Raw genomic sequence first — 19,230 nt, 5'->3', positions numbered from 1 at the left:
CAGGCCCTGACTAACATCTTATCATTTAGATTAGACCGTAGAGACACTTTGCATTTCACCAACTCAGCATAATGTGCCGCCTGTTCTTCCAGACTCCATTAGGGAACGTCAACACATTTCTTGTCAGCAATAAAAATATGTAAACTTGATATGTACTGTATGTGGGGCAATGTTATTCTTGGGCCATGTCTGTTATTCCCTGCATGTGTCAGCCTGGTATTTTCGGCCGCGGTTCACAAAGGTGCGACATTGCAATCCACTGTTACTAATTGGAAATATCTGGCAAGACCTTTCACTACGTATAATACAGGGATAGTAACAGGAGTCCAGACGCTGTTAAACACATTTTAACGATACAGTCAGTTCTAATAGCCCTCTCTGGGCCATGACATAAGTGGAAGCAGTCTCACTGATGTTAAAACTGCAGTGTACCCAGCAGACATGGATTAAGAGATACTGAAATTATGCAGGCACTCAATTTCCACTCTTGCGTCTGCTAATGCAGCCCTGAAATCAGTCTTGCTTGCTCTTTCTTCAGTCTGCCTCTGAAGGACTCCCTCTGAACCTCTCTCTCTCCCCCTCATTCTGTAACATCCCTCTGTTCCCCATCCACCTTATCAGAATGTTCAGTACATCTGAATGTTAATAGCTGCTGCTGATGATGACTGTGAGCCAGCCCTGAGTGGTGTTTTATAGCCCCATGGCCAGGAGATGGGGCCATAGGAGAGGCTTGGAGGAGAGTCTGACCTTATAGCTCCACTACATATTGGCATGTACACATTGGGCAGTACTCTCATACTTTTACTGCATTGCATTAACAACAATGGAGAAATAATTGACCATTATTTGTACTGCTGACATTTGACTGAAAGGTAAAGGCAAAGAGCGTGTGATGCTTGAAGTATCCGTAAAGTGAGTCGTTTTATCTGTGGCATGTATAGAATGCAAAGCATCTATGATCTGTAAAACTGCAAAAAAATAAAACACACAACTTTGGTGGATGCTAATGAGGGCTCTGCTTTGATGCTTTCTCATGGAGGCCCCTCAGTTTTTCCACAGTTGTTATGCTTAATTTAGTTTACAGGAAGACCTAGAGTTATAGATTAAGTGTTTGCAGCTCTGTTTACATTAGTGATAATATCGTCTGGCTTGTTGGGCTTTTAGGCAGAAGAATGTTTAAACAATCAGAGCATGACTATGCTTGGGTCTCATCTCTTTCATTCAACTATATGAATAGAGGGTGAACTAAGATTATATGATATTAAAAATGTACCAAGTCCAGTGTTTTAGATGCATCCTGGTGCCTTTCTGCACTAACACACTGGAATAAATGTATGATTTGCACACTAATAGCATTATATCAGCAGTTAAACTGAAAAATGTCCCTGGAAGAAGATAGCAGCATTATTTCTTATTAAGTGATCTGTGCAGCGTTTGTACAGTCTTAATGAGACTCACATTAAGGGTTATTAGCTTCATAGCAGACGGATGACCTCTCCTAAAGCCATATACAGCTTTAATGGTCAGCTAATGTGATTTGTCTTCTACCTGCCAGTATCGCTCAATGCGCCTCTAGACAGTGACAAGGCTGAATTATTTATCTGCAGCAGCTGGTCCTGATATAGATGCACCCGCATACACCTCTGAGCCAAGATGCATGCCCTGATGCAGGCTTGCTCGGGCTGCAAAGTCAGGAATTTCCAATGAAAGTGTCCAATCATACAAAGCCGTGTGCAGACTTGTTGAATTTTACCTGCTGTACCAGTTCCTCTTATCTCTTTTCTCACTCTTATCCAAAACAACTCTCATTCCATGTCTTATTGCAGCACTAATGACCCACAACAATTGGCTGCTATGTTATCACACCTGTTGCCTCTACAGGTTTCAGAATAATCAAAATAGTAATAATTTAGAGTGTGTTTGGGCGCTTTATCAGATCTTCTGTGCACCAATGTCTGGCTGCAAGGCATCACATATGTCTTCAAACCATTGTAGCAAGAAACCAGAGAAGAAGAGTGTGTGTGTGTGTGTGTGTGTGTGTGTGTGTGTGTGTGTGTGTGTGTGTGTGTGTGTGTGTGTGTGTGTGTGTGTGTGTGGGTTGGGGGGGGGGGGGGGGGGGGGGGGGGGCTGATGATGACATTTGGTAAATGGTGTGAATTTACGGAAGGGGGAGAGTGGGTCACTCAATCCTGGCTACATCTGGACGAATCTAGTATGCATGAAGAAGGGGGGGATAGAGAGAGAGAGAGAGAGAGAGAGAGAGAGAGAGAGAGAGAGAGAGAGAGGGGAGGAGAAGTCTGAAGGAAATGCACGACAGGGAGGCGTGAGGCAGAGAGAGAGAAAGCAGCTGAGAGGAGAGGAGAAGGAGGCTGATCAAAGGGGACAGTCACTTGTTAGGTGATGTGTCAGTGAAAAAAAGAGACTAAGGCAGAGATTTGAGAAAATCCTTACAGCAGACACTTACTTCTTCTCTTGCAGCATTTCAAAGAGAAGCCGAGAGTGTGCCAAAAGGGGAAAAACAAAGAAATCGTAGCTGGCAATGCATCACTCGGAAAAAGTGAGGTTTTTTTCTTCTTAGTGAGTTAGTTTGTTTTCAACATTGACAACCAACCAGGGGGCTGAATGAGAGAGGAAGGTGCACCACACACTCTCAATCTCACACATGCTGAGGCTCAAACACACACCTTTGCCTGCGGCACACACACAGGAGGACCAATGCAGCTCCAAGTTTCATCAGACACAGAGGAGAAGGTGAGTCCTTTAAATGCTTGGAGGTTTTTTTTCACCCAATGGTGTCTTAATCTGGGCACAACTCAAAAGTACTGTAGAACTTAGAGCTCCAAAGGCTGTTTTTATCTGGCACAGTGCAGACTTTAGTGTGACTGCCAGAGTGGTCCCACCGAGAGTCACAGAACAGTGCATTCCTCGTTGCCGGAATCCAACCCCTCCAAACATGTTGTTGCTTAGAACTGATCAAACAGAGAAGAAGAGAGCAAGCAGAAACAAAGAAAGGATGAAAGACTGAAAAATAAACAGTGGTGAGAAGTGAGAGTTCAAGAAAAAGACATGGGGATGTCAGAATTTTAGGTGCATGTTGTTGTGCAGTGCAGTGCACTGAAAGATGCTTGAATGCTCTTTGGTCTGTTTCTTCTCAGAAGTAACATTGTGTAAACAAAAGGCATTAAGGAGTCTGGGTCTTAAGGCCCTGTGGATCTGTTGATGGGACTGCTGAGTGATGCAATGGACTGTTTGCTTTACTAACATCCGTCACAGCTCTCAAAACATTCAAACAGCTAGCATTGACATGGTTCCAAAACTCACTCAGTCTAATACAATTTACTGTGCATATTCTAGACATTAAAGGGATTTAAATCATACTGTTGCAAAACAAAAAAAAACACTGTAAATTTGAAAGGCAACTGCTGATTTTCTTAAAACTGGTCAAAAGCGACTTGAGTTTTGGAAAATCCCTCTTGCGTTACATCACAAGGCTCAGCTCGCATTTCATGAGGTCATGCTTTGGAGAACAAATGGGTAAAGGCTATGTGAGCTGCCGTCCAAAAAGGCTTATTGGCAGCTAGGCCGTGTTTTTAACAGCTGAATAGACTGGCTGGATCATAGCTGACCCACACCCACAGCACGATATGACTGGCTGGGCCGAAGCCCATGATTCATGTGTACAGTTACACCACGGAGCCCTTGTTAAACACAATGATGGGTCACAGTAATGACACCGACATACACTGTTTAACACTAGCGTTTCACTTATGTTCCCTTGTATTGTGGGAGTTGGGGTAACATTGGGCATGAGTTTAAAAAATGTTGCAAAAAAGTTCCGTTGTGTTTTGTTCTCTTCAGCTGGCTATTGCAAAGTCACAGCTCAGGTATTCATGCAGCTCAGGTAGTATGCACCAATGTCATTGCTCAAAATCTGCCCCTCCCATTTGATCCATTTGAATTCACAGCAGCAGTAGAGCCAACTTTAGGCTGTTTCTGGGGAGATGAATAGTGGGAGTCATGGAACGTGGAGTATGGGAAAGAGAGCCAAATGAGATAAGAATGTGCAATGTGAGGATGTCCGGCCTGGGCCTCTTTCTCTTTATATATCTGGGTTATTTCCATTTCTCCCTCCCTTTCTCTCTTGAGCTGTCCCAATCCATCTTTCTCTCCCACTCATTCGCTCCTCCAGATGGTGTGTTTCTGTAACGTTGTGTCACCCAGCTAAATGTCTCGAGCCTCCTCCCCATTTCATTCTCTCTCTGTTTACCCTGTTTCCTTGGAGTTGCAGAGTAACATGCACCGTGAATACATCTAAATTGTTTGTGCTTGAGTTATAAGAATATTAATTTTAGACTTTTAGATGAGCCTATGATTCTGGGTGCAAGATAGCTCCAGGGAAAGTTTGGTAATTTGCCTAATTGCAAGGAGAGATGAGCCAAATTGAGTCATTTACAGTCTGTAGCGCTCTCCAAACCATCAGACGTGGAGGACTGTCTGGAACATTCCTTGAGTGCTTTATGAATTCAAAACACATAGTATCATATCCATTGTGTTCTTCACGAAAGGACTTTTCTTTCTCTTCATTCTTTTTGCGTATCCATACAGTGCCACGTCATCTTGTGCGTTTTGCCTGCTTTAGCTGTTGACATAGTGCCAGCAAATTGTTTGTGGTGGAAATCCTCACCAGCCATTGACCCCAGACTAATGCTAAGGTCAATTAACAATGATCACGAGATAAATGCAGCTTGAAACAGATAAATAATTGGAATGGAGCCCTTTTAGATCAGTACAGACCGGGTCTTTAGAGTCTGGGACAGAGTTTAAGTGGGCGGCCTAGCCACCAACCCCTTGTAGAGCTCCTAAAGCGAGTAAGTTAAATTTACACAGGGGGGTTAACACAATGCCGATGATGGACGTCGCAGCTGAAACAATTAACACAGGGACAGTACGAACCGCAACCTGGTCAGGATCAGAAGCCTGAGCTTGGGTAGAATGCAACAGGTGTCACAGTTGCAGCAATAAGCTGACAGTTGATCACTGTTTGCTGAACAAAAACATAGACATACAGCAAACGTTGCATTTACACTGAATACACACTCTACCCATGCATGTAGCCAGTCTCTTGGACAGAAAAACTGTGGGCCTCTCCACGCTACACTGGCCTCGACCATCCGAGGTAGAGGGCATGGACAGGCTTGTTTACTTGTAGCGACGGGTCTTCTGGAGCACATGACTGTAGTAAAAGAGAATTTTAGCTCACAGATGTCTCTCTTTCTTTGTTTCTTCCCTTGTTATGTTCTCAGATGGATCCGGTGCAGAAGGCTGTGCTCAACCACACCTTTGGAGTTCCACTGATCAAGACCAAGCGGCCAGTCATCTCCTGTAACGTTTGCCAGATCCGCTTCAATTCAGAGGTACAGAAATATAGTATCCTTCCATCTCTCGGGATGTCTGCATTTCCCAGGTGCAATATTAATGTTGGAAGACTTTCTATCCGGTTTGCTCTCCCGAGAGCGGGTGTTGACTCAGAGTATGTGGTACATTTGTTTGGGCTGTGTTTTGGCAGTTGTGACCCTGATGGAATTTAATTTATTTTAACACGGTGTGGAGTTAGTAGCAATAAGCACTGCAGCACAAAGCCGAGAGAGCTGCTGCAGAAGCAGAGAGAGAAATAGGATTTTCTCTTTCGACCAACATTGAAAAAGCGTGAGTAAGATCTTCAACATGCCATGAAGTAGGAATCTCTTCAGAATCAACACGTTATTTTTCTCCAATAATTTCAACAGTATTTTCATCTCTTTGCCCATATGGGATAGTTTATATTGAAACTCTTAATGGGAGTTTAATGGCACGTTATACCCCAGGGCAACTTGCATACATGACTAATTAAAGAAAACAAAAACTATGGAAGTATTTTAAGTGTTGCCAACCCATTCTCCATATTTTCTTCTTGCTGTGGACAAATAGGAAAGTCACATGACAACATCCATGCCAAATGTCATGTGTGCAGTGTATAATTTGGCTGTGACGCTCCCATTCAGTGGCACAGACTCCAGGGCCAGGGCGTACATCCACAACACACAGCATTAAGGAGTGGACCGGTGCTATATATACTCCTCAGGCCCACAATTATGGTTTCCATGTGGCCAGGGAGCTGCAGGGCTGTAATCTTAAACCTAGTCTTTGCAGATTTCTCTGCTGTATATCTTCACAGGCACAGGAAACAAAGATGTTTACATAATGAAATACTTTGAGCTAGTGGTTGAAGTTAGGATATACAGTAAATCTGTGAGTAATTTAAATATTTAACTTAATGGCTAAGCTGTTGTTTTAATGTCAGCTATGTGTCCAGACTCTACTGTGTTTTTGCCATCACATTTGCCCCAAAATATAGAAACTTTTCTAACTGGAAAGCATGTGCAGAGTGGGATGATAAATAATGTTAATAGCAGTAGGCAGCACTTAAAAAAAAAAAGATATGTCCGAAAAAGATATATGGCCAGTCTGCCCACGTAATAGACAGATCACTCTTCCTCACATGCATTGTTTGGTAAACTCTAGGTATGACTGGCTTAATCTACATTTTCTATATTTCAAGAGAGACTTGGGCAGCATAATACATTGCCACAACAAAAAACATATAGAAAACTGTCCCAAACTGTGATATGCATAAACATAAAAGAATAAACAATGTTAGATCATATCTTTTAGATTTGGTCTCTTCACTGAAGCTCATGTTTATTTGTGAACATGTGAAACCGGCAATAGTATGCAGCCGCATCTTTTCTTCTAGCTCCTGAAAAGCCAGACACATCACACATATAAACACACGTGAATTCTCAGGATTATGATATGCAGAACTACACCACCTCGCTGCTGTCATTGTCACTTTCGCTTCCGCTGTACAGAAGAAAAAAGCGTACACTGCAGTATACCAGCAATGTCAAACTTGCAGCAGGCTGTGTGTAATCTGTGCTGTCCTACTAAGCTCTAACTGTCCTTTACATCACCAGACAATGACTCCTCACCCACACTGTTCTTTTACACAATGTCAAGTCAGGATTAATATTTCATCGGTGAAAATAATACAGCTGGAAATACTTCAAAGAATCCTTTGCTGCACTCCCCACCTCATTTTTCGAGGTTTTCAAAGTGATGGGGCTTACTATAAGGTCATGACAATGTATTTGTCTATCCAGTTCTGCCTTCCTGCTCGCAGCCCGTGCTCCACTCATTTCACGCATCATTTTGCCATCATCCATGCGTCCCCATTTGATCTCTCTCTCTCTCTCTCTCTCTCTCTCTCTCTCTCTCTCTCTCTGCAACCATCTCCCCCACTTTCGATCTGTCTCCCTCTCTCATGCTACATTATTTACAGTGTGGAAATGCCTAAAATTGCCTGCCACTACTTATTATAAGATGCATTTGTCAAGGGCATGGATTAGTGTCTGGCTCTGACAGCCCCAGTGCATCTTGGGAAAGTGGGAGCGAGGAGACATGGAGGGGAAGGAGAGGAGAGGAGGATGGATCAGGGGAGGGTTTGTAACCCGCTGCCCCTGCGTCGTGTGGTGAAGTGAGGTGTTAAACGGTGCTTTATAATAGCCTTGGTGGCATGCTGCATCAGTGACATCATAGTCTCTATCCCGCTGCATTGACCAACGTCACAGCTGCTGCAGCTCAACTATTGGCTGATATACATCTATTATTCTATTCCTCTTCCTCTCTACTTCCCTGCCGCCTCCCCTCACTCTGTTTCCCGCTTATTTATCGTCCCAGGCTATCTGTAATTTTCTTTCACTTTTAACTTCCTCTCCTTTTTTTCTCCCATTTCGTCTCATCTGGAGCTGCAGCTGTAGCTGCAACAACCAGGCTTTCCCCTCAGAATGATAGTCATGCTGTAAAGCACTTGCTCAGTTTAAACCCTCTGCATAATGAAACACAGGCATCACAGGCTGATGTGATGCAGCTTTTCCTCTCTCTGAGATTTTTGTCTTTTATATCATTCCCATTCCAGCTCTTAACATAATCTTCCTTGTCTTGTAGTTGCCTGGCTGTGCACCATATTGCCTCCATTTTCCCTTCACACTCTTTCTCTTCTCCTCATCCAGGATCTCACACTGATGCTCCCCTGCTCAGCAATTGATCCACTTGGCTTGATGGGAGAGGTTTAAGAGAGCCTTTGTGGCGGCTTCGCCGTGCACCACCATGTGCTCTTCTATCTCCCCATATTACTTCTTTCATCTGAGAGATCACTTCTCGGTCAGCAGCCCCACCCCCCTCCCTTGCACCCGCAACTCTCTGCACCTTGATCTTCAGGCTTTGCTAAAGCAACTTCTGAAGACCCATTTGACAGGGCACAGTTACAGAGGATTTGCTATGTCTAGAGCCCAGTTTGTCATCATGATTTCTAAGAAACATGTGATGTACTAAATCACTATACAGCCACGGCTCCTGGCTTACTGTGCCAGCTCACGTCCCAGATGCTATCAGGCGCACAGATACAGCAAACATACATAAACGGGCTTACAAACATTACTCAACACCCTCTGCCCCCTGTCATTCTATCCTCAGTCCTGAGCCTGTGGTCACTGTGATGTCCTAAATTCTCTAAGCCTTTCAGCACCTATAGCAGCTGTCAGCCCCTCTTCAAGATCATGTCTCTCCTTGGCAACTAACTGTACCAGCGACTTGATTATCATCTTTATCACTGGCCCCTCGATCTAGAGATTATTTAGCAATGTGACATGACACATCTGCTCACACAAAATACTTGTAGAGACAGCAGGGAGCTATCTGACTCAAGTGCTGCATTGATATTATGTGTGTGTATCACTAAGGAGCCTATTTAATTTTAATTGAGGGACACTTAAACCATGATGGAGGGGAGATAAAGAATAGGCGAACAGATGGCAAATAGGGTTCCATGAATACACTGTGTCCCCTCTATACGAATGTGTCTGTGTATGTGTGTGCGTTTTGTTTCACAGTCACCATACTGGGAAGCTAGGCCACTGGCAACGCCAGCTATAGCAACCTTGCATCTCATACGCCAAGTTGATCCAGACGCACATACCTCTGTGCAGACACACACACATACACAGATAGAGACAGACTCCCCTGATGTCCTGGCAGTCTCCTGACGAATGAGTAGTTGTTTACCCTCTGAACAAACACATTAGCCAGTAGCATTTTCATCATGAGATTAGCCAAACTAGCTTCTGTGATAGATCTCTGTACCATTTCTTTTCTTTGCTGGAATGCAGGATGCTCTCCAGTCCCTGAAAACCTCCAGACTCAGTGTCCATATTGCATTGTATCTTTCTATACGATATTACAGACAGGGTCTTGGCTGCATGGTTGCATGTATGTATTGTACAAGAGCCAGAGCTGGTTCAGTGAGCAGCTGAAGGCAATCACAGTATTTATGTTGTACTAAGGGCCCACGTATGCCAGCATCCCACTGATAATGTGTACTTTAATAATGAGTGTGTGTTATAGGAGGGTAGATAGTGTGGGCGGCATCTCACTGACCCCCAGTTCACCTTTCTGGCATGTCTGTCAGTAGGGCTGCACTAATGAACGCTGGAGTCAAGATCTGTCAGGATGTATATAGACGTTTAGACTGCAGATTATGTCTAGTATGTTAAAACTTTGAGCTGAGCAAATATGGCCAAAATAGACAAACGGGTGATCCAGAGACAGATGTACTGTTTTAAAATGAACAATAAATTATCATGCGGTTTATTGAGTCTGGCAATAAGATGACTAAGGGACAAGGGGGGCGGACAGGTCTAGGCCTCGAATATCTCATCACTGCATCTTTTTGTTCCCAAGCTTGTTATCCATGTATTCATCCACTGTATAGCTGCCTGCTGTCTGTGGCTCTGAGTATAGGACCTATTGAATAACATGCAATCATAATGACAAGCGCTTGTGTGTGCAGGTGTCAAAGTGTGTCTAATCAAGCCTGCAATGTTTTATTCACCTGTTGGCATTGTTTACTTACAACCTAAACATGTTTTCTTTGTCTGTCTTCTCCTATAGAGTCAGGCAGAAGCCCATTACAAAGGAAACCGGCATGCCAGGAGAGTGAAAGGCATTGAGACCTCTAAGAGTCGCCCTCAGGATGGGGACAAGCCTCATACTGTGCCCCCCACCTCCTCCCCGTCTCCACCCATCATCCTCGGCACTGTCCTAGACAGCGTGCAAAACAAAACGGGTGAGACAGCAGAACATTATTACTACTAGAAACAGAAAAGTTTGTCAAAATAATCATTTCCGTCCAAGCAGGATGTTTGGAGGCTTATCGTTTTGTTGAAAAATGGAATGGATAATATGCAAGAATAACAAAGGCATCTAATCACAGCGGCTTTGCGTTGTTGTGTGTTGTTCTTCCTGTGAGAATCTCCGCTCTCTGTGTGGCCCAATGCGGTTGCAGCAGAGCTTATGGCCAACACAGTCACAAAAGCCCATTTGCACTGACAGTATCTCACATATTCACTCATATTCTTTCATTAAAGGTAACTAATTTATAATGATAGTTAAAATCAGAATACTCATGGAGTTACTTTCAAAATGGGACACAAATTAAGTAATGTGTTCCTTTAATCCAAGTCAGTCTTAATACAGATACAGTTAGTACAAATCTGGCTAATGCTAGTGATGAAAACTGAAGGGAAACAGGTTCATAGGATTATTAAACTAAATACAGAACAAGTCTGGCCCTATTTTCCAGCAAGGTTGAGAACCCTAAATTGAAACGCTAGCACAGACCAAATATATACTAATGAATAATTATTTCTTACTTATTATGAAGGTAGTGTATGCAGCTCAAACAAATGAATACATGTGCACTGTCATAAAAAGGTATATTGCTTCATTAATTCAGATCACAAGCTTTTTGTTTTAGTTTAGCACAAACGTGATGCCTTTGATCGATCTTGTCTGGCCGATAGCTGAGAATCACAGAGAGGACTGGACTAACCAAGCCAAAAGTCTTTATGAGTGACAGCTTTATAGAGGCATCATTACACCACCCCACACAAGCCCCTGTATTAGTCCAGTCTAACCACAGCAGTGCTTTGTTCAGCTGTGCAATTTTAAACTGGTTTGGGGCCTATCCATTTAGGCTGTGAGCTGTGAGCTGTGAGTTGGCATACGGTCACACGGCGGTTTCTTGGCATCTTTTCAAGGGTCCCCATTGTGGTGTGCATATGTTTGTGTGTGTGTTTGTTGTGACTTTTTGAGAAGTGCAACACCATTTGCCAGAGAGTCAAAATAGACCATGTGGCCTGAGCTCAGCGTGGTGGTAATGAGTGCTAAGACTTATTGAGGAAAATAAAGATGACGCCATTGTGGAAGAGTTTGACCGGAATCAAAGCCAGCATCTGAAAGGAGAGAGACAGCAGGTTATCTCACTTTAATGAAGAGTAATTCACCTTTTGGAAGATTCCCTCTATTAGTTGGTAAGGACGGAGGAGATGGACGGGAGAAAGAGGGCAGGAGGGGCTGAAAAAGCCAGGTTGAAAAAAAGAAAGGCATTGGAGGAGGATGCTGCCAAATGTGCCAAGCTTACAGATTTATTTTCAAGAGGACAAACACAAGTGGGAACTGGTAAAGAGAGACAAAGGCCTAATGACTAGCAACGTAACTATTCGGCTAACGTTGTAGTCTTGATTAATATCATTGTAGCGTTGTCAACCTATTCCCAAGCAAAATATTACATTGAATTAAAATATTAGCCTTTTTATATCACCCAAAATATGGTGATCCATAGACTTTGCAAATATTTATATATATATATATATATATATATATTGAAGTATGCAGTAATATGACTCTTCATTTTTCTTTGTAGCTTCGGAGCAGCAGATAAGATGTGTCCATTTAATACTCACAGTACATCCTCCTCACAGTTGCTTATCCTGTCATTGGGTTAGCATATAAGTTTGTTGACTTTGTCCATCACACAGGTTGCATGTGAGAGAAGCTTCTCAACCTTAAAATTTGTGAAGAATATGCTACGAAGCTCATTGAGGCAGGACAACTTGGAGGCGTTCATGTTAATGTGCACAGAGAAGGAAATCCTCATGTCTATAAGCAACGACACAGTTATAGATACAGAGGCTAAACCCAGTGCACTGCTTAGGCGGTTACTGATGCTTTAGATGCTGTTGGTGCTATTCACAATGTAACTGTATACTGTACTGTGAGTTGAACTGTAAACATTAGTTCAATATACCTCTTTGTTGAAGAGTGGGATACGTTTCAAATGTTTTATTTATTTCTGTAACGGCCCGATAACCCAAGGACCCAAAAGCACAACACAGGAAGGCAGAGGTACAGAATATGATTCCTTTACTTAACAGGTAACTACAGGTTACACACAAGGAATGCTGGAGAGCTAGGTTCAAAAACACAAGACAATCTGGCAGGGGACAAGTGCAAGTGAGGGGACTTAAGTAGTGAAGACTAATGAGGGGATGTGCTACAGGTGAGACAGGGATGGGCCAGGTGCAAGGAATGAGGGCTGACAAGGAGGGAGTGACTGATGAAGGGGGCGTGCAGCAAGATCTGAAATGACAGGACAGTTAGTACACAGACAGGCAGACAGGATGAAAATAACTTAAAGAAAAGTGTGGCGCTGAACCGTGACAGAATCCCCCTCTAAGGGACGGCTCCTGACGTCCCAAAGCCATCGCCACGCTGGTGAAGGGGATCTGAGGGAGGACTACTCCTCCGACATCGCCGCCCTCTCCTCATCGGCGGGTGAATTGTCCTGGTCGGAGGACGGCCCTCCTCGATGTCTGACGCTGCCGACGGAAGAGAGGGAGCAGAGTTCGGCTGGGTAGCCCCCGTGGGCACAGGCCCCTTGGAGGGCTGGTCAGGGTGGCTGCGGTGAAACTCTCTTATGAGAGGGGCATCCAGAATGTGTCGGGCCGGGACCCAGCATCTCTCCTCTGGGCCGTAGCCCTCCCAGTCTACCAGGTATTGTAACCCTCTCCCACGACGGCGGGAATGAAGTAGGTGACGAACCGTGTAGGTAAGACCTCCATCGATGAACCGCGGTGGAGGCTGTACTGCAGGGACCAGTGGACACTCCCGAACCGGCTTGACTCTGGAGATGTGGAATGACGGATGGACCCGCATGGCCCGGGGCAGCTTGAGCCTCACCGCTGCAGGATTGATGACCTTCAGGACCTCGAATGGTCCGATGAACCTGGGTGCCAACTTCTTTGCCTCCACTCGCAAGGTTAGGTCCCTGGTCGACAGCCACACCTTCTGACCAACCTGGTAGGTGGGGGCCTTGGAGCGGCGCCGGTTGGCCGCTGCGGAGTACCGGTTGGCTGAGCTGAGGAGCGCAACTCTGGCCTTGGCCCAGGTACGGTGCAGCGGCGGACAAAAGCCTGGACCGAGGGGCAGGAAACCTCCTTCTCCAGGGCCGAGAACAATGGAGGTTGAAACCCGTAGGCACACTGGAACATTCCAGTGGCAGAGCTGGTCAGGGTGTTGTGAGCATACTCCACCCACAGGAGCTGCTGGGACCAGGATGCTGGAGTTTCGGAGACCAAGCACCGTAGAGCTGTCTCCATCTCCTGGTTCTTGCGCTCCGTCTGGCCATTAGACTGTGGATGGAATCCCGATGACAGGCTGGCTGTGGCCCCGATTAGCGTGCAGAACTCCGTCCAGAAGACTGACCTGAACTGAGGACCCCGGTCGGAGACTACATCCGTGGGAAGCCCGTGAAGCCGGAAGACATGCAGCAGAACAAGCTCAGCAGTCTCCTTGGCCGAGGGGAGCTTGGGCAGGGGGACAAAGTGGGCCATCTTGCTGAACCGATCTACCACCGTTAGGATGGTGGTATGCTTGTTGGACAGCGGGAGACCGGTCACAAAGTCCAGGGAGATGTGAGACCAGTGCCGATGCGGCACAGAGAGAGGTTGCAGGAAACCAGCGGGAGCCTGGTGGGAAGGTTTGTGCCGGTTGCAGACAGGACAGTCGTTGATGAATTCCCGGGTGTCCTTCTCCAGAGTAGCCCACCAGAACCTCTGCTGCAAGGCATCCTTAGTACGCTGGCTCCCAGGATGGCACGTGAGCTTGGAGCTATGGGCCCACTGGAGGACCTCGGACCTCAGGGTCTGGGGAACGAACAGGCTGTCAGGAGCTCGGCCCGGGCCTCCAGGGCAGCCTTGACTCTCTCCTCTACCTCCCAGGTGATAGAGGCAACCAGAACAGGGGCAGACAGGATCTTGTCAGTGCAAGGGGTGGAATCCCCCTTGTCCACAAACTGACGTGACAGGGCGTCCGGCTTGACGTTACGGGCCGGTAACAGAGGGAAAAGTTAAACCGGGTAAAAAACAGAGACCATCTGGCTTGCCGAGAGTTCAGTCTCCTAGCGGACTGAATGTACTCAAGGTTCTTGTGATCAGTCCAACACAAAAATGGCAGACTGGTCCCCTCAAGCCAGTGACGCCACTCCTCAAGGGCCATCTTAACGGCAAGCAGCTCTCGGTTCCCCACGTCATAGTTCCTTTGCTGGTGAGAGCCGCCTGGAAAAGAAGGCGCATGGGTGGAGCTTCTGGTCACTGGCAGACCGCTGGGACAGGATGGCCCCCACCCCTACCTCGGAGGCGTCCACCTCCACCACAAACTGTCTCTCTGGGTCGGGGACTTGCAGGATGGGGGCCGACGTAAACCGGGCCTTCAGGTTCTGGAAGGCCTCCTCAGCCGAAGGTGACCACCGAAACTGCACTCTAGGGGAGGTAAGTGCCGTGAGTGGGGCAGCCACGGTGCTATAGCTGCGGATAAACCGCCGATAGAAATCGGCGAACCCCAGGAATCGTTGCAGCTGCTTACGCGAGTCAGGGATGGGCCAGGACGTCACCGCTGACACCTTGGCAGGATCCATCTGCACGATCCCCTGTCCCACGATGTAGCCCAGAAGAGGCGTTAAACTCGCACTTCTCTGCCTTCACAAACAGGGAATTTCTCAGGAGGCGTTGGAGGACCGATTGAACATGGTGGATGTGCTCCTCTCGGGACCTCGAGAAAATGAGAATGTCATCAAGGTAGACAAATACCTGCTTGTTCAGCATGTCTCTCAGCACATCGTTCACCAGTGCCTGGAAGACGGCTGGGGCATTAGTCAGACCGAAGGGCATCACCAGGTACTCATAATATCCAGTGGGGGTGTTGAAAGCTGTCTTCCACTCGTCCCCCTCTCGGATCCGGACCAAATGATAGGCGTTACGTAGGTCTAACTTGGTGAAGATGGTTGCCCCTCGCAGCAACTCAAAGGCAGAAGAGATGAGTGGGAGTGGGTAGCGGTTCTTGATGGTAATGTCATTGAGGCCCCTGTAGTCAATGCATGGCCTAAGTGACTTGTCCTTCTTCCCTACGAAGAAGAACCCCGCACCTGCAGGTGAAGAAGAGGGACGGATGATCCCAGCAGCTAGGGAGGAACTGATGTACGCCTCCATGGCCTCTCTCAGGTGCCGATAAGGAGTAGAGACGGCCCCTGGGGGTGGTGGTGCCTGGTTGCAGGTTAATGCAGCAGTTGTAGGGACGATGTGGGGGCAGGGATGCGGCCTTGACCTTACTGAATACCTCCCGAAAGTCATGGTACTCCGTAGGCACTCCTGACAGGTCCGACGCAGAGCTGGGGCAAGCTGACTGCGAAACTGCAGCAGCTTGTTTCAGGCAGATCAGATGGCATGATGCACTCCACTCCCTGATGGCCCCTGTGGCCCAGTCAATGTGGGGGTTATGGCGGCGGAGCCAGGGGTGTCCCAGGATTAGTGGATGCTGGGGTGACCGCAGGATAAGAAACCGAATGGTCTCCAGGTGGTTACCCGACAGGAGCATACGAACTGGTGCGGTCTGGTGAGTCACTGTCCCCAGTAGGTGGCCGTCCAGAGCATTAGCAGGAACAGGGCATGGCAGCGGTACCTGCTCGATACCCAGCTGACGGACTAGGTCCTCGTCAATGAAGCTGTCATCAGCACCAGAGTCAATGAACGTAGCTAGGGTCTGTGATCCGTTCACGAGTAGCAGCTGAGCGTGGAAAAGGGGTCTTTGGTTGGGAGAGAGTCTTGTGGTTCGGCTCACCAGTACCTCCCCTGTTACTGGCGAGCCATGTCTTTTACTGGGCACTGGGATAGAAAGTGACCAGCCTGGCCACAGTACAGGCAAAGACCTCCCCGGCGACGGCACTCCCGCTCCTCGTGGGTGAGACTAGTGCGCCCTACCTCCATGGGTTCAACCTCCACTGGTTGAGAGCCCGAGGTGAAGCTGGTGGCTGCCGGGGGAGCTCGACGTTGGTTGAAAGCGTGGTGATCCGTCTCCCCCTTGCGTCGCTCCTGTCGCCTTGCCTGGATGCGTCTGTCCACTCGAGAAGTCAATTCTATTAAGCCATCCAAACTGGCAGGCAAATCAAAAGAGATCAGTTCATCCTTCACATACTCCGCTAGCCCAGTCAAGAACACCTCGCACTGTGCTGCCTCGTTCCAGTCGCTAAGGCGTGCTCTTGTCTGAAACTCCAAGGCATAATCCACCACAGTCCGGTCTCCCTGATGCAGCTGCGCTAGTCCCCTGCTTGGATCTGGGCCCTTGGAAACTGCCCCGAAAACCTTGCGAAGCTCTGCAGAAAACAGGAATGAAGAGCAGGCCGGCGTGCGTCTCTCCCATTCAGCGGTACCCCACAGTCGCGCTCTGTCAGTCAGGTGGTTGATGGTGAAGGCTACCTTAGCCTCCTCCGAGGCGAAGGTGTGGGGCTGCAGAGAGAACAGGATGGAGCAGTTCGTGATGTATGGGTTGCAGCCCTCAGGTTCTCCAGCGTAGCGCTGCGGGGTACCCACACGAGGCTCGTGTGTTGGCACAGGCGCCGGTGAGACCGGAGGTGGAGAGGCCGGAGGTGGAGAGGCAGGAGACGGCGCAGCGGCTACCAGCTGGGTCAGGACCATCGTCAGTTGTTGCATCTGGGCGGTCATCGCCGTCATAGCCTGCTCCTGGACTGCTGCAGACCGCCGTGTCTCCGCAGCGAAGCCGACCATCTGCGCCTCGTGCTGCTGGAGGGCATTCTCGATCCTCTCGAACCGGCTTGCTGCAGAAGGTTGTGCTGGGTCCATAATTGGCCAGATTGTAATGTAACGGCCCGATAACCCAAGGACCCAAAAGCACAACTCAGGAAGGCAGAGGTACAGAATATGATTCCTTTACTTAACAGGTAACTACAGGTTACACACAAGGAATGCTGGAGCGCTAGGTTCAAAAACACAAGACAATCTGGCAGGGGACAAGTGCAAGTGAGGGGACCTAAGTAGTGAAAACTAATGAGGGGATGTGCTACAGGTGAGACAGGGATGGGCCAGGTGCAAGGAATGAGGGCTGACGAGGAGGGAGTGACTGATGAAGGGGGCGTGCAGCAGGATCTGAAATGACAGGACAGTTAGTACACAGACAGGCAGACAGGATGAAAATAACTTAAAGAAAAGTGTGGCGCTGAACCGTGACAATTTCTGCTTTTGTTAATTTATCAACCTATCCTTGTGGAATAGTGGAATATTTTTTGTTAACTTCTCATCTTAAGTGGATTATTATTGTTGTATTTAACCTTTACATTATTTGTTGGACCATGGTATTAATAAAAAAAAACTACAGGATAGTAAGAGCTGAACTGTTGCTTCATTTATCCAATTTCCACTACCATGGAAAAAGTGGGCCGGTCTTGAGCCTGAAATTCCCGGGCTGAAAATTGGCCCCACTCCGGCCCTGACTTTAGCTGTATCTCTTTAGCCTTGACTCTGTTGTCTCAGTCTTACATTCTCATCTTCCTATTTGAAGCTACAATTGGTTGCTGTGTGCCTTCACCCTTCTCCTTTATCCACCCAGAGTTTTCCATTCTCTCAGTGTCACTCACTCTCGTCTTGGATCAGACACACGGCAATGAATAGACTGGCCATGTTTTGGTGACATTTACAAAAGTTGTCTGTAGCTGACTGTTTACCAGCCATTTCCACCTTATTGTCAGGGATGCAAAGAGCAAATACAAAGAATGAGAAGATGAAACACAGGTCCAATCAAGGTCAAAATGCAGCACCATATAGAGCACACAATAGCACATTACTGTCTCTCTTTTTATTCATACAAATAAACTGTAAGATTGTATTTATGCTGATCCCAGAGTGAGAGAGTGCCAGTCCTTTTCACTCCCCTTTCAATGGGGGATCTGAGATCAGCTTCAGGCCTGTCGCCATTAGTGAGAATTCCCGGGGCGAGCTCCAAAACCATGAGGAGCCAAAACAAGCCTGCCATGATCAAAATCTGAAAGTAGCAACATGAGAAAGAATGCCTTTTTCCATCCAAGCCTCTTTCTCGTGACCCTGGAAGCTTGTCTCTTCCTGGTCAGCCTGCGTGAGTGTGGACTGTGTGTGTGTGTGTGTGTGTGTGTGTGTGTGTGTGTGTGTGTGTGCGCGCGCATGTCCTCAGTGTGATCCTGTCCCTCTTCTTTATAGTAGGGGAACAGATCTCAGGCAGCTGTTCGTGGCCTCAACTGGGAAAGCAGCGTCTGGAGGACGGACACTGTGGTTTGGCTTGTGGACACTAACATGGGTCACTATGGGGCAGTTACTCTGAAACTGACAAAGACACATAAGACGTATATGCATAATGCATGCAAACTCATATACACACAGACACAAACATTGTGGGCAGGCACATGCATGCGCACAGATGGAAGGACGAGGGGAAGATTTCCCACAGTGCAAATCTCCCACAACACAGAGAAGCATTGTTGTTGATGTTGAGGCATTTTTCCTGTAATTGGTCTGTTGAAACATTATGACACTGTTGCAGTAGAGGCTAGCATTGGTTTGATGACCTTATTAACGCATCACTTCTCATTACGTATCAAATGCAGTCAGCAGTGATGGCTTTAATCAGGACACACTGAGACCTTGCTGAAGGCTAAAACAGTGAAAGGTCAGTGCTGATGCTTCCTTAACCTTACAGCTATTAGATCAGGTCACGGGTTTTATAGCCCTCAAAGGTTTTGTGGTCAAAGTTCCCCCCAAAGAGGAGGCCTTTGGCTTCGGGGAATTTGGCTTGGTGAGCTGAAGGTTTGGCTGAGCAACGGAGAGACAGCTGTATCCCTCTGCTGTGGGACACTCCCACTCTAATGAAGGACCCTGTTAAAACCACACTGATATTATGCCACTCTTTAGTCCACACAAA

General features: G+C 47.1%; 1 protein-coding gene across 1 annotated transcript in view; it reads left to right on the top strand.

Annotated features, from left to right (window-relative positions):
• The window catches only part of znf385a (zinc finger protein 385A), a gene marked incomplete at both ends in the record, with an annotated part of 29,985 nt that overhangs the window by 2,706 nt on the left and 8,049 nt on the right, over positions 1 to 19,230 (top strand). Inside the window, 2 exons of the mRNA XM_079225808.1 lie at positions 5,304 to 5,414; positions 10,045 to 10,219. Coding sequence (XP_079081934.1) covers positions 5,304 to 5,414; positions 10,045 to 10,219 — 286 coding nt within the window. The remainder of the gene's footprint in view (positions 1 to 5,303; positions 5,415 to 10,044; positions 10,220 to 19,230) is intronic.

This window comes from Taurulus bubalis (assembly GCF_910589615.1).
Source record: "Taurulus bubalis genome assembly, chromosome: 11".
In the NCBI taxonomy this organism is placed as follows: Eukaryota; Metazoa; Chordata; class Actinopteri; order Perciformes; family Cottidae; genus Taurulus; species Taurulus bubalis.
This window is presented reverse-complemented; position numbering and strand designations above follow the sequence as displayed.